This window comes from Pangasianodon hypophthalmus, chromosome 5, assembly GCF_027358585.1.
Source record: "Pangasianodon hypophthalmus isolate fPanHyp1 chromosome 5, fPanHyp1.pri, whole genome shotgun sequence".
Lineage (NCBI taxonomy): Eukaryota > Metazoa > Chordata > Actinopteri > Siluriformes > Pangasiidae > Pangasianodon > Pangasianodon hypophthalmus.
In genome coordinates, this window is record NC_069714.1 from 28,048,796 (window position 1) to 28,064,098 (window position 15,303).

Sequence of the window (15,303 nt, forward strand, 5' to 3'; positions counted from 1 at the left end):
TCGCAGAAGCTTCAGGGCTCATGAGCTCAGATTTAATATACACTAGTTCAGCCTGGCACTCAGCTTAAAGTTCAGATTACCATCTGTCATTATATTGCACTGCAGTCTGTGTAATGTACTCGTTTATACCCCAGAACTGTTGAATTCTCAATTCTGATTGGCCAGAAGGCGTCTGTAACAGCAGCCCTGACAGTAGTGCAGCTGCAAGTCACAGGTTTATATTAGTGCACTCGCTCTCATACAAGAAAATAATAATAAAAAAGTGTGTTACCATCGAAATAGTGAAGTTTTCTGTAAGGAGACATTAAGGAGACATTCCATAAATATTTATTTAACATTTATGGAAGGAGTCTCCAGTGTCAGACATGGAAAGTCTTCACGACTTAGATTCTGTGCAGTATGTTTTTTGTCTTATTAACTTCAATAGAGAGAAAAAAGAGAAAGACTGGTGAGGGAATGACAGTTTATAGCTACTATAACATAAGTGAGAACAGGAACTTGTTTTCTGAATGTTCCACAACATTAACTATAACTTATTTATTATTTTATTTATTTTATCCTGCATTAAGCTTATTAACATTTTATTTTTAAATAGTCAGAAATATTCTACATTTAAGTCAGTCTGTCGCAAGTGACACGCACATCTTTCTTTAATACAATTTAGTTTTTAAAATGTATTGTTTTCAGCTTTTCATTTACACTCTTGGAAACAGAGAGATAAGAGACTACTTTAAAAATGAAAAAATCTATTTACAAATTATCATTTAACACACCAGATTCACTTAATCAAACTGTGAAAAAGTGAAATTTAGCTGTAAATGCAAAAGTGTGAACGCAAATTAAGAATCAGCTGCCGTTTAGTCAAACAAATACAATATTTTGAAAAGAATAAACTCTTTTACTTTTGACTGATTACTTTTGAATTTGATTTTCCTTCAAACCCATTGGTGCATATAACCTTATATGTGAAAAATTAAATCTAGTGAGAATGAGTATAAGTGACCTGAGAAATGTTTGTAACTTTTTATTTCACTGTAAATAAAAACTAGATCTAACTGGAAAAGGACGATCTGTCTCACTCTAATTAGACACTTGTAGCACATGTCATGCACAGTACTTGTGTTAGAGTTGAAAAAGAGCATGCACACTTTAATAAAAAAAAAAAAAATCATTTAGAATCCTGTTGAACAATGACCAAAAATTATAAAATAAAAAGATTTAGGGATTTAATGGAACAGTTTTTTTTTTTTTAACCAATGGTGGGTAAACTATAATAAAGTAAAGGAAAAAAAACTCTTCAGTGAAGGCTTTCCACTAGATGTTGGAGCGTTTCTGTGGGGATGTGTGTTCATTCAGCTACAAGAGCATTAGTGAGGTCAGACACTGATGTTAGATGAGGAGGTCTGGGGTTCAGTCGGTGTTCCAGTTCATCCCAAAGGTGTTCAGTGGGGTTGAGGTCGGGGCTCTGTGCAGGACACTCGAGTTCTTCCACTCCAACCTTTACACACCATGTCTTCATGGAGCTCGCTTTGTGCACAGGGGCATTGTCATGCTGGAACAGGTTTGGGTCTTAGTTCCAGTGAAGGGAAATTGTAACACTACAGCATACAAAGACATTCTTGACAATTGTGTGCTTTCAACTTTGTGGCAACAGTTTGGTGAAGAACCACACATGGGCCTGATGGTCAGGTGCCCACATACTTTTGGCCATACAGTGTTTAAGTTTGTAAGTGTAAGAGTTTGGTTTATTATTGTTATGCCTCCACCACATAATGTATTGTTTATCCTTCCATCCATGCATCTATCCAGTCAAGATTCTCATTAGTGTGATATCTTGAAAGCAAGTTATTGAATGTTTGTAGGATTTATATGAAATTATCACAGTAACCAGCAGATGAACTGATTGGATTTTGGAACTGATCCAAACATGGTCAAGGTCACAGCAAGGCCAAATGTCTGAAATCAATAGCTTCCTTCCGGTTTGAAGTCCATTTTAAGGGTATTTGAGGCATACAAATTAGTACCAAGAAGGACTAGACTTGTTGGCAGCGGAGGCAACCCCACTGGCATCGAGTTCTATTTGTTATTATTATTTTGGTTTATTATCTATTCAGCTAGTATCGTAAAGTTTGGAAAGTTTTTGAGTATTGGGTGTGTACATGTTTGCTGGCCACACTAACCCCATGACCTCCACACACAACCAATGAGCTGTTCATTCTGACACAGCAGAGCCCTTTAGCATGTGTGTCATGCGGCATATTTTATTATTAAATATTTGTTGTTGGTATTTTAGGATTCATGTCTGTTCTCGGGGCTGAGATGCGGAATGTCGAGTCGGGGTCATTGTCAGGTTGTTACGGCAGCATTATTTTCTAATGGAATCCGGAGTACAAATGAGAGTGTAAAATTCTCATCGGAAATGAGCTGCCGCTCTGCTCGGCTCCAGCGTTGCCTGCCTAATGGCCGAGCCGGAGGGCCAAGGATCTGTCACGCTCATTACACGGCCATGGTTAAGCCTCTGATGCGGACATGCCGAGAAATAGAAATGTGTCTCAATCTTCTTCTCTATCTGCCTGCACTGGATGACCCTCTCTTTCTCTCCCACCCCCCTCTCTCTCTTTGTCTCTTTTCATTTCTTTCCCAGCATTCATTCAGGCCAGACTTCCTGTCCACTGCTCACCAGCTTAAGGAGGAGGGATTTAAAGTGAGTGAACCATCTTTTTTCTTAAATCCCTTGCAGGATCATTGTGCTTTAGTGACTTGGGATGGAGGAAGATTAGTGAAGTTTTACCTCTTATGCGTAGAAGGTGTATATCTTTCCGTTTTAGGTGATGAACAACATGAATTGATACGAGGCAATAGTTTTGTGAGCTAAAAAATCTACCTTTTTTTCAATTTATCCATTCATTTTTAGTAAACACTTTATCCTGGTCAGGGTGTGAGGCAAGAATACACCCAGGATGGGATGCCAATCCATGCATTCACACCTAGGGGCAAATTAGCGTAACCAATACATGAAATGCTGACGTTTTTAGACAGCGGAACGAAAGCGGAGAACCTGGACAAAGGGAGAATATGTGAAACTCCACATAAACAGTAACCTCAGCTAATCAAACTGGGGACCCTAGAGCTGTAAGGTGTGAAGGTGGACACGGTGCACTGGAGCCAACGAAATTAAGATTGCATGAACAGACATGTGGTGACTAGGAACAAGCAGGATAACGTTCCTCCAATGCACTGCCTGTGATCTCCTTCCAAGCCTCAGAAATCTTCTGTTAGTGGCTAAAGGAAGACCCAAGCTGAAAAATCAGCTTTCTGGTTTATGCTGGAGACATTAAAGGGTGTTAACTTCACTAACGGCACTTCCGGAGGAGGCTGCACATAAGTTTCCAGCATTTATGTGCAGCCTCCTCCGGAAGTGCCGTTAGTGAAGTTGCAGTTAATCAGGAGTAGATGAAAGGCCTCAAACACCAGTGAGAATGGCTTGCTCAAAATGGCCACCAACATCCGGCAGCGACTCATCTTCCCACTGAATCTATTCAGCACATTACTGAGGTCTTTACTGTTCATCTGATCCACAGCAGCAGAAGCATCATCATGCTGGAGCTGACAGTTCTGTGGGAAGAACAGATGCATAGAGGAAGCTTTTGACAGAATGCCGTAGAAATACCAATCACTTGTTGATAAGTGCTTTCTGAAAAGGAGGAAGCAAGGCGCTCATACCATATTCTGGGAGTATTTCCACTGATGTGACGTCATTAGGAATGTAAAACTTTTCTGTTAAAAGAAGGCAATACACAAAGTCCAGGAGCCAAAATCCTGGTACAAGAAGAAAATAAAATCAAGCCAATATTCACTATGAGTTTTTCATTCCTGTTTAAAACTTCACACAATCATGGGATCATTTCTCCACTAGATATTTTATTGCCTACCTCTCCTTATATTAAACCGCATGTGTATAATTGGTGAAAACCCACTATTACTTGATTCACAGTACATTTATTGGATTAGCATTATTTTATTTTTTATATTCTTCATGTTTATGCATTCATAGCTTTATGCCACAGAAGCTACCGCTGCTTGGCTCAATGCCAACGATGTGCCCACCACGCCAGTCTCATGGCCCAGTCAGGACGGTAAAGACTGCACCCTACCGACTATCAGCAGGTCAGTACTAAACTAATGTCCCGCTATTCATATCATGAATGGAATATCATGGTACATGTCCGGTATGATAAGAACACAACACAAGCATGTAGCTGCAAATGCAACCAGAAGAATTGTTTTCTAGAGGAATCTACTTGCACTGAACAAAATGCAGATTATGTAAGAAAATGATGCACTTTTGTGACACCTATTTGCAGTAAAAAAAAAAAAAATAAGATTTTCATTTAACTCACACTCATAAACATGTTTATGAATATTTCTAACAATACAAAAGTACAGTTTTCTTTGATTGTTACCGCTTTTCAGCGTATGCTCTCCTGCTTTAAGGGACATACTGCAACTGAAATATGTCATCTATCCGTCAAAGCTATAGATTTAGGTTAAATTTAATTAATACAACTTTATATTTCATTGTCTGTCTTTACACTCAGGACAAGGGGCAAAACCTCTTTCCCCATAGGGTAGAATTTCAGTTCCTTTTGTAAGGACATGACTAAAATCACAGAGATACTCTGGTATTTATTAAATATTAATTCAGTCCCAAAAGGGGGTATGAGATTTCTCTTATCATCAGTTAACTGCCAAAAAGTTGTTAAGTTCAACTTCCTTGTTCAATATTAGTGATACATAAAGGTTGTTGGTTATTTTACGTGTAATGTTGTGGCCAGTGTTTATATTTGTTTTCTATCGTCCTCATCCTTTGACTTCAACTTCCCTCCTCATTTTTACCAGATGCCATTTGCACTGCTGACAAACGAATGGGCACATCCTATTCACTGAGCTTCACCACACCACACAGCTGATATTTACCCTGCACACAGTCGTCGGCATTCAAAAACACGCATTAATGCCTCTGAATTTAAAGGATTAGTCAGGATGGGACACAGGAAGCTGATGGTTTATCAGCCTTGCAAGCAGCCAGTGTTTTAATCATCACACATCCTGTATTAGCATTCTGATCTAAGGACACAGCGTCTGAGGGCAATTTATTTTGCATCAGCTCCACCGTTTTGCGAATTAGATTAATTGTTTTTGGAGTTTTGGAGATAAGTGTGAGTCGTGCATGATTAATCTAAATAAACAAAATGGCAATTTGTGTGAGAGATATCCTTTTTCAGATGAAGTCAGAACAGCTACCCTGACTGGTGTAACAACGTGTTTGTCATTTCTGGACATTTCTCCTTGTGCAGTCTGATAAGTGACAGCCATATCGACCTGGTGGTAAATCTTCCCAATAACAACACCAAGTTCATCAAGGAAAACTTCCTCATCCGCAGAATGTCTGTGGACTACGGCGTGCCCCTCATCACTAACTTCCAGGTTGGTCCCTGCTTACAGAACTTTGTTTCATGGCACATTTTTGTAGTAAAATGATGTCTTTTTTTTTTATTTTTAATTCATTATTGAATTGATTGCTCAGTGTTGGTTTTAATTCTCATGCCAAGCCTTGGTACCATCAAAAAAACTGTTCATCTGGGCACACTGATATCCCAGACTTAACCAAATGGCCAGCTTCTCCATTAGCGTAATGGTGTCAGACTGGAAACATAGCAAAAGTGAAGCTTGCTGATTTAATGGCGGTTAATCTGGCCTATCGGATGTGCTAAGCTATGAGCAGCTATCTGTCTTGTTTATCCTCATGCTGTTGTTCTGTGTAGTTGTATATAAGTCTTGTATATTTATTGTACTGTTATATACCTCCATTTACACTGCATTTAATGAGAGGGCATACACTCTATACCAGGATAAGATGAAACCATGGTTTTTCTTCCATTTAGCACGTCAAACAGTAAATGGGAACTAACCAATGGTAGAACGTAAAGTTGTGAGTGAAACGTCAGACCACATGCACTGTAGGATCGGTCCTAGAGCCAATCATCTCAATTCAAATGTTGTTTATTGCTCTGTAGCTTGCTTGTGTAAACGCAGGGTTATTTATTCCCACTAAGACAGTTATCCAAATCTCAAATCACTTCCTATTCAGTATACTGTATATGCTCACTACATAGGGTATGACATAATGATGTTGTAGATCCTACTTCGTTTCTAATTCAGTCTGCACAAGGATAGATTAGCCAGAAAGTTTAGATGGACTTACAATTAAAATAGAAGATGGGATCTTTAAACATTTAAAGAGAATACTCTGCCTTCAAGTCTGTAAATATTCTAAAAATCCTATCAAATTTTGACACCATCCCTTACCAGTGGATTAGGTATACCAATGTAGCAACTAAGAAACAGGCAAGTCACTGCCGATTTTTTATTGTGCGGAAGTTGTTTTACGACACAACAAAAGTGTCCGAATACTTATTTCTCTTCACTGTATACGGCGAGGAATCTAATGGGCAGTATGATAGTAGAACCGTTTCTTGACTTGGAATTAAATATCTTTTCTCTCACAGGTGGTGAAGCTATTCGCTGAGGCCATTAAGTATTCAAGCAAATTGGACACGACCAGTCTCTTCCACTATCGCCAGCGGGAGGCGGGACAGCAGGGTTAGAGACTCCTGAACCATCCATCAACTCACTGAAACCTCTGCTGAATCCACGATACGGAAAGCACAGAGACTCATACAGGTCCAAAGTGCTGTTTCTGATGCCCCTGAAGGGGGTTTCGAGCCTTTCAGACGCTCCTGCACTGGGTTTCCAGCCTGCCTTGTGCCCACATTAACCTTAATGCAACTTTTTAAACTACCCATTTCCAGGTAACTTTCCTGTGGAGTGGACTTGGGATTTATTTAAGCATTCATCGCTTAGCCCTAAAGGGGCTCCTGGACCACCAGAGCCTTTTATAGGTTGTGGATTCCTCTTATTATTGTTCCATGTGTGTTTATATCATGTAGCCTGTTTACTCAGGCTGCAATGAAGCTGGGTTTACAGTAAGGAAACAATAAGGTGCATTTCTATAAGCACTTTTTGATCACTTTCCAATCATACGTGTTGTGTATCTAATTCAGTAAAAAATGTAAATTCGGTGTCTCTGCGTGAGTGAAACTGTGAGAAAGAAGGAGAGAGAGAGCTGTTCATTCCTCAATAAACAAAAGAGTGTTTCATATACTGTTCCACATATCATTACTCTTTGGTTATTACGTACTGCACCACACACACAGTAAATCCCTCTGAGAATGGCTGTGGTTATACTGTATTATAACCCTAAGTAATAAGTGCTCTGAATTGTGCTTTTCATTAGCATAAACCACATTTTTATGAAGCTTTTAAATGACATTTCATTTTGCCACTTTCTCGTGAATTGTTTTCATTCCCTCGCTTTGTTTAGCCACTTTGCTGAGTGAGGCTTTCGGGCGCACTCGCGGGAGACGTTGAGCGACTCGGAATTTAAAAAAAAAAAAAAAAAAGCCCGGCTTAATAAAGGCAAGCAGAGTGAGTTAATAGTGTTTTCCTCCCCGATGAATTTAAGGCTGATTGCCATTGTTTATCAATTGGCGAGAATGCAGCATCGATCAGGCCAGAGTCTCTCACTGCTTGTGCTTTCCAAACCTTTCGAGAAAACATAATCAAGCTGCCTGGTGCATCTGCCGCCCACCATGTCATCAGATTTCTATAGTTTACTTCATGCTAACTGTCAGCGCTTAACGAATGGTGAAGTCTAATATGTCAAGTGGGTGTACTCATGTGCCAGATAGATGCTGTGAGAAACAGGTTCGATCATGTGATGCCAGTTTTTCCTCATGGGATAATGAGATCAGAGAGTAGCATCGATCTCATGCCCCTGATGTCCTCTCACTTGATTGCTGATGGGCAGAAATTGTCTATCGTTGTTCAGTTTGTAGTGTTAGTCAAATGTCTTTCTGTGAAAATAGGTGGTTCTTGGTTGTTTTAGTTCTCAAGTTTGTGTGGGTTACAGTTACTTACTGATGTTAAAATCACTGGTGCTGGAGCACACTATTATCTAATATCAAATGCCGGCAAAGTTCATTCGTTCCTTCTCAGAAAAGTAGGAATACACCCAGGATGAGATGCCAGTTCATCGCAGACCATCGCACACACATTAACACTCATTCACACCAATCCACCTACCAGCATTGGGGAGGTGGGAGAACACCAGAGAACCCGGAGGAAACTCATGTGGGCACGTGGAGAACATCACAACTCTACACTGACAGTATCCAGAGCTCAAGATCGAACCAGGGACCCTGGAGCTGTGAGGCAGCAATGCTATCCACTCAATCATCGTACGAGATTACTATCGAGGTTACTATAGTTAATATTTTATATAATATCATTTTGTTAGTGTAACTATAAGATTAATTGTCCAGGGGCTTGCTGTTACAGGGAAACAGTCAGTGAAAGTGATCGTAGTGTGGTGGTGTGATGCAGTCTGATGTGAACCAGTGTTCCTGATACCACCCCGAAGTTGATTATTTTCCAATAACAGCATGTCCTGAAGCAGTATATTCCTCTAAAAGCACAGCAATTTGCCAACAGCCAGAGTTTTTTTTTTTTAATTCATTTTATTCAATAAAGAATGACAGAACTTTGTGTCCATTTATAGTTCTGTTTAATCTTGTGGAACATTAGCTCCTATTTCCTTTAAATAGTTATACCTAATCATCCTCTCTTTCTTTTTTGTGACTTTATTTAGACAAAAATTGCAGCTTATCATTTTAATGAGAAAAAAAAAATCTGAATGTTTCAAAGCGCTGACACTGGAGACTCCTTCCATAAACGTTAAATAAACATCTCCTTATAGAAAATTTCACTACGTCAACGATTAAACATTTTTGCTCTGTTTATGTGGACTGTCCACCGTACAAATCCCTGTGAATGAGCTGTTACTATAGAAACGATGATGCATTAGAAAGAGTGCATTAATATAAATTACAGCGTGTTTTAGAAAATAAATTAAGAATGTTACAGAAAAATTTGCTATATCAACAATTAAATGTTTTTCAAATCTGTTTATGAAGGGAGTCTGCTGTACAAGTCCCTGTATAAGTTACTAGAGAAAAGATAAACGAGCACATTAATATAAACCTGTGATTTGCCTTGCAGCTGGTACTACTTCCAGAGCTGCTGTTATAGAAAATTAATGAACAACTTCTAACCAATCAGAATCGAGAATTCAACAGGGCTCTGGTAACATGGGGGGAAATAAATGGTCAGACATGGCATGTGTAACTGATATGGCTAAATAGAGGTCAGTTTAGCAAGCAGACAGGGCATTTTGTTGATTGCGTTTAGTTTGAGTAAAATTTTACCAATTTGAAACAACTCTTAAAGACAGGATGTCAGGGTTCTGCATCGGTTTTGCTTCAGAGCACATCCTCTCATACAACTCCATTAATTGTTTGATTGATTGTGCAAATTAAACCCATGGCTCCCCCCGCCCCCCCCAGCAACACGAGTATGTTTCCTAATCGATAACGCTGCTTTTCTCTGCCCACAGATTAACTCATTCATTAAGCAGGCTGATTAATCCTGCAGATAAGCGAACGAAGCGCTCGCAAAGCAACTTGGCGGAATTCTCCGAAGGTCCAAACAGATCGCTTCAATTAGCTCAGAGTGTTTTTCAACCTTCTGCTGCCCTGATCGAGTTTGAAGACTCCTTCAGCGTTCCTCAAGCGAGTGGAGGTTAATTTGTTTGAGTGTTTGAGAGTGTGAATCCGATTAAAGGCAGAGAGCCTGGCGGCGCTGATGAGATCCTTCTTCTTAGCCGCCTGCCGTTAACCGAGCCGGAGAGACTGATGGCTTTTACTGAACACGCTCCACAAACTGAGGGACTGAAATGCCTTCACCATTCTGCATCCCCAGCATTAGCTTTGCTCCCACTTTCCTTGGTGAAAAATTCCAGCTTTGAGTAACACATTCTGACTTTTAAAATCTTAAAAGATGATGTATTTTGGTCTGATTCTTTTTGTGTTGAGAATGATCATAAAATGTGACACTTTTGAAGCAAAATAAGTCACTTTTTTTTTTCTACTTTTTTACAAGAATACACATTTAAAAACAAGCCTAATAGTCTTCAGTTGACAAGGTTTAAACAAGAATGTGCTCCTTTGGAAGTGGAAATGTTAAGTATGGAATAATGAGGTGTGTGGGGTGTGCTGTTATAGGAAAACAATCAATGACAGGGTGGAGTGATGGGGCCCAACATGCGGCCCAACATGATTAATTTCCAATAACAGTATTTTATTCTGGTTAAACCGCAGCAATTTGCCAGTGCTAACAATTATTTATTGAAGAAAGACACTTTTTTTTTATCAGTTTATAGTTACATTTAATCTTCTGGAACATCCATGAAGCAAGCTAGCTGCTGTTCTCACTTACATTCCTATATTCCATAAATGTTAAATAAATGTTTCCTTATTTTAAACATATGTTTTTTAAATAATTTTTTAATTGATTACATGGAGCCCTGGTGAATTACTTGTTACTATAGGAACAATAATGTATTATTACAAACATATTAACATAAACCTGTGATTTGCAGCTGCAATACTGTCATAGCTGCTGTTATAGAAAATTAATCAGCACCTTCTGACCAATCAGGATCTAGAATTCAACAGCAGTGTGGTATAACTAAGTAAATAAAGCGAATAGCAATGAATATATAAACTAACTTGTATGATAACTATAATAGTTGTCACAATTAAAAAAAAATAAACTGGCTAAATAAATACAAAATATAGTTTATTACATTTTATATTTGTAGTGCTAGACAATAGGTCACATTTGTTTGAAGGTACTTGAAAGTCATATTTTGTTACAATAACAAAGTAAGCAAGTATATTTATAATGCACATGTAAACCAATGTGTTGTTTCAACAAAGGAGGTGCCACACCATTAAGCGTAACAATATATGGATAAAAATAAAGGTATGATGCGTTGTTCTGTAATAAATGTAAGAAACTTGTAATCATCAACAAATTGCTGTGTGATGAGAGGAATAAAACATTGGGCTGTTATAGGAAAAGAATCAACTTTGGCTTGGTAACATTATCTCTGATTCATAATACCAACCTTTCGCTGATTATTTTCCTACAACAGCACACCCCAGGTGTTTTATTAGAGTTACTTACTTACTTAATACTTTCACTGAAACACTTATTTGCCGTCAGGACGTAAATTCTGTCTCATTTGTGATTCTTTCTTGTACTTTTACGTTCATACTTTAAGTATGAGAATGAATTTGAATTTCTAAGTATATATACTTTTATACTTCTATCACCTTTTTTTCTTTCTTTTTTGGAACCTGTCTTAGCACAGAGACAGCTAACCAAATATAAATGCAGTTATTTATTCACTTTCGGTAAGTCACTTGGTGGAACAGGAAAACTTTCATTCTTGCTTACTAACACACAAGTTGTTGTCTTGCCTCTGGCTGTTGTGTGTGTTCTCGTCCATACAGTCCTGCCTCACTGATGCTGAGGAACATTTGGCACACTGAGTTTGACAACACTGTCAAAATGTCTTACTACTAGTTGTTTTAATACTTTTCTGACTGCAGGACACGGACACGCTGTAAGGCAGAGGCACGATTACTGCAAGTGAAACGAAGGAGTGTTTTTTTTTTTTTTCCCTGCAGTTTGAAAGTCAAGCGAATGCTCTTTGAATATTTGATATTCCGTATGCAGCGAGAACCTTTAATTATACATTAATCAGTTTCCGGGCCTTTTCTCCTCAGTGTCATCCCACGCCATCCTCGGGGATCCGCGTGCTGGGAGAGACGCTAGCGGAGGTCATCATTAAGTAGTCACACAAGACTGAGCTTTTGATTGAATTTAGCTGGCAAAGTCGAATGCTGAAATGTGATAAGGCAAAGATTACAGTGTCGGATACTTCTACGAGGATAGTTAGAAATTAATAGCCGTTTAAAGGGAAAGAATTCAAAGCCATTGTCTTTTTTTATTAAAAGCCGACCACTACTGATGAAATTTGTATCGGCATTATGATTCTCTTCTCCTGTTTCTGGAGGCTGAATGTGACTTTCACTTTTTTCTCTCCTATATGTCCATATTTGCATCTGCTTTTTCCACTAATGACTCCACAGAATGACCACAATGACCTGTTTTGGCCTGTGTTGTATTTGGGTGTAACGCCTGCCACGTCTATAACCACAGACTTCATCTGGAAATTGTTAGCTTAGCCTATTTAAATCATATCCTAAACAGAGACATCTGCAATATTATTTTCATGATTGTGAGGTTGGATGTAAATTTAGAGTCTAATATTTAAAGGAAAAATCCACTCTGAATGACTTGGATGTCAATATTTATTATTAAATGGTGGAACATTTTCATTGATGTGTTAGACTATTTACACTTTGATTAAGGGCTTTCCTACATTACCCACAATGCCATTCATCCATCTCCTGATAGTGTGGCAGTGGTGGCTTAGTGGTTGAAGCTCTGATCAGAAGGTCAGCAGTTCAAGCCACTGTGGCTCCCTTGAGCATGGCCCTTAACCCTCTTTGCTCCAGGAGTGCCATATAATCTCTGACCCCAACAAAGAATTTCACTGTACTGTCACGCAAATGTGACAGGTAAAGGCTTCTTCTACTTCAATGGGATTTAGTCCTACAGTTTGAAAGTAAAGTGAATGCAGTGGCGCTTTACTCCTTTAGTCTGTCCAGCTCTCTCACCTCCACATCTGTAAACTCTGCTCAAACAGATCAGCTGTTGGACCAAAGCTCCAGCTTTCATGCTAATACCGCCATCAACAGCATCACGCTCATCATCTCATTGACCGCTAACTAGCTGAACCCAGCTTCTGCCATAACTCAGCGCAACTGCGTCAATTTCGAGTCCAATTTCTCCACCACTTCTCAGCTGGATATCTCATTAATATGGTGTTAAACGTTGCTGGAAATTGGTGAGTGAGAAAAGAAGCCTTTTGTAGGAGCTAAAAATGGAAAACCTGACTGTCATCACATATGTTTAATTTTTTTTTTCTCTTATTAATGCCATTAAAACGCCATTGTAACTGCGCTAGCAATGTGACTTCAGAGGATCAGCTAATTTCTCAACTGCTAATTTCTCTTGGAAAATAACAAAAATACACTATTAAGCAAGAAATTAGCACCTCACAATCACATTACAAATATTTCGATATAAACATTTTTAAATGTTTCATGGTGGACCTTTTCTTAAATAAAACCCACAAGAATATAAATCAATAATAGCTATCTGATTTTTATAATGCAGTACATTTGTACTTTTAGACTTAAACTTTCTTGACTCCCATCAGATGCATTGTTGTGTTTAGTTTTGCTTGAGTGACGTAGCACACCAGGAGCCTCATCAGAAGATTAGGCCACGCCCAGTCCGGACAGTTCTAAGGTCAGTCTGATCAAATATTTCATATCATTGTTTTTTCTCATTTAAACTTTCCTTCCGATTGGACCGATTCAGGACACAGAAAGGTCAGAGGTGATAATACTGCCTGGAGAGTGTTGCCTTTGGTGGAAAAGCTGAGCTAAAGAGATCTAAAGAGATGTTGAATCATCTTTGTCAAATTTCTAACAATAGGCTGCTACAACGGTCAGTCATAAATTAGTGAAGCGTCGTCATTGGTTACACAGGGCTGCTTCGCCTATACAAATGAATGCAAAAGTGCTAGAGACAATAGAAATGGAAGATCTAATCCTCTGTCTTTCTTGCTTCTAGCCCTCTATCAGACACTCTTAGTCTCTTGCAGTATTACTCAAGTACTTGCTATCTTGTTTTTGATAATAACCTCATTCTAGCTACGTAATAATTTGCATTGAAAAGGTAGAAGACAACTACCATTTATAACCATTGATAACCCCTTTGATAACCACTGATAACCACTGATAGTTGAAGATTAGAAAACAAAATCACCTGTTCTTTTTCCAGTCTTCATCTGTCCAGTTTAAGTGAGTCTTTGCCCATGATAGCCTCAAATTCCTGTTCCTGGCTGACAGGAATGGAACTCAAGGTGGTCCTCTGCTGTAGTAGCCCATCCACCTGAAGGTTTGATGTGTTGTGCGTTCAGAGATGCTTTTCTGCTCACCATGGCTGTAAAGCATGATTATTTGAGTTATTATATCAACTGTGTTTCAGCCTGCAGACTTTCTGCTCACAGGATGTTTTTTTTTGTTTTTCTCATCATTCTGTGTAAACTCTAGAGACTGTTGTGTGTGAAATTCCCAGGAGATTATCAGTTTCCTCAAACCAGTTAAAGTCACTGAGATCAGACTTTTTCCCCATTGTGATGTTTGATGTGAACATTAACTGAAGCTCTTGACCTGCATCTGCGTGATTTTATGCATTGTGCTGCTGCCATATTATTGAATGATTAGATCACGGCATGAATGAGCAGGTATACAGGTGTTCCTAATAAAGTGGATGATGAGTGTATTTGGTGTCTTATGCATTGTAAAATCGGGCTTGGAACTTTGGAGTAAATTCTGTGAATGCACAGAATGTCCCTTTGAATGACAAACAACCAGCAGCAACTGAATAAGTACAATCAGGAACACTGACCCGCCTCATCACTCTTTAGTATAAATCCCAGAAACTCAAACATCTGTGAGTTGGACATTAGATTAGTATTTACCTGGATCTCTGATCATCAACTTCAGAGTCGACTTAATCTTCATCAATCTCGGCCAAATCTCCACTGTTGCATGATGTAGATGCATAAGAACGTTGGATCTTCAGTGTGATCTCCACTAAAGAATTGTGCACAGCCAGCTACAAAAGCCTTGCCTGGACAAGCTGACTCAGCTAAGGCTACGGCTGGACCTTCAGCACGATTCCCACTGAAATCTATCCAACAAAGCCATAAGCCTTCATGATCCCCAGAGAAGCAGATGCAATGCCACTAGACATTTATTATGATCTCTGCTGAATTGTCTGAGAGTCTGCTGAGAGTCCCATGACTCTCTGTCTCTATCGCTGCCATGGCTGACTACCCTGCCACTTTATGGACTTTTTCCTTGTGATAGTCATTTGCCGTGTTCAGTCAACAAAGAGCATGTTCAATAAGGACCTCCCCTTTCCATTTTGAGGGAACACTGATGTGTCTGTATTTGCTATTGCGTTTATAATTTTGCTTTCATGTTTTTGGTTTTGCTGTTGCACTTTTGGTTTGTTAATATGCCCGTAAATCTAGGTTGCAAGAGTGGTTTATAAACAGTGGCAGAAAAACAC

At 39.0% G+C, this 15,303-nt stretch overlaps 1 protein-coding gene across 1 annotated transcript in view; it reads left to right on the forward strand.

Moving 5' to 3' along the window:
* Positions 1 to 7,222, forward strand: part of cps1 (carbamoyl-phosphate synthase 1, mitochondrial) — an 80,660-nt gene extending 73,438 nt beyond the window's left edge. The window contains exons 35-38 of the mRNA XM_026912908.3: positions 2,645 to 2,704; positions 4,055 to 4,167; positions 5,358 to 5,487; positions 6,570 to 7,222. Coding sequence (XP_026768709.3) covers positions 2,645 to 2,704; positions 4,055 to 4,167; positions 5,358 to 5,487; positions 6,570 to 6,668 — 402 coding nt within the window. The 3' untranslated portion in view covers positions 6,669 to 7,222. The remainder of the gene's footprint in view (positions 1 to 2,644; positions 2,705 to 4,054; positions 4,168 to 5,357; positions 5,488 to 6,569) is intronic.
* The last annotated feature ends 8,081 nt before the right edge of the window (positions 7,223 to 15,303 follow it).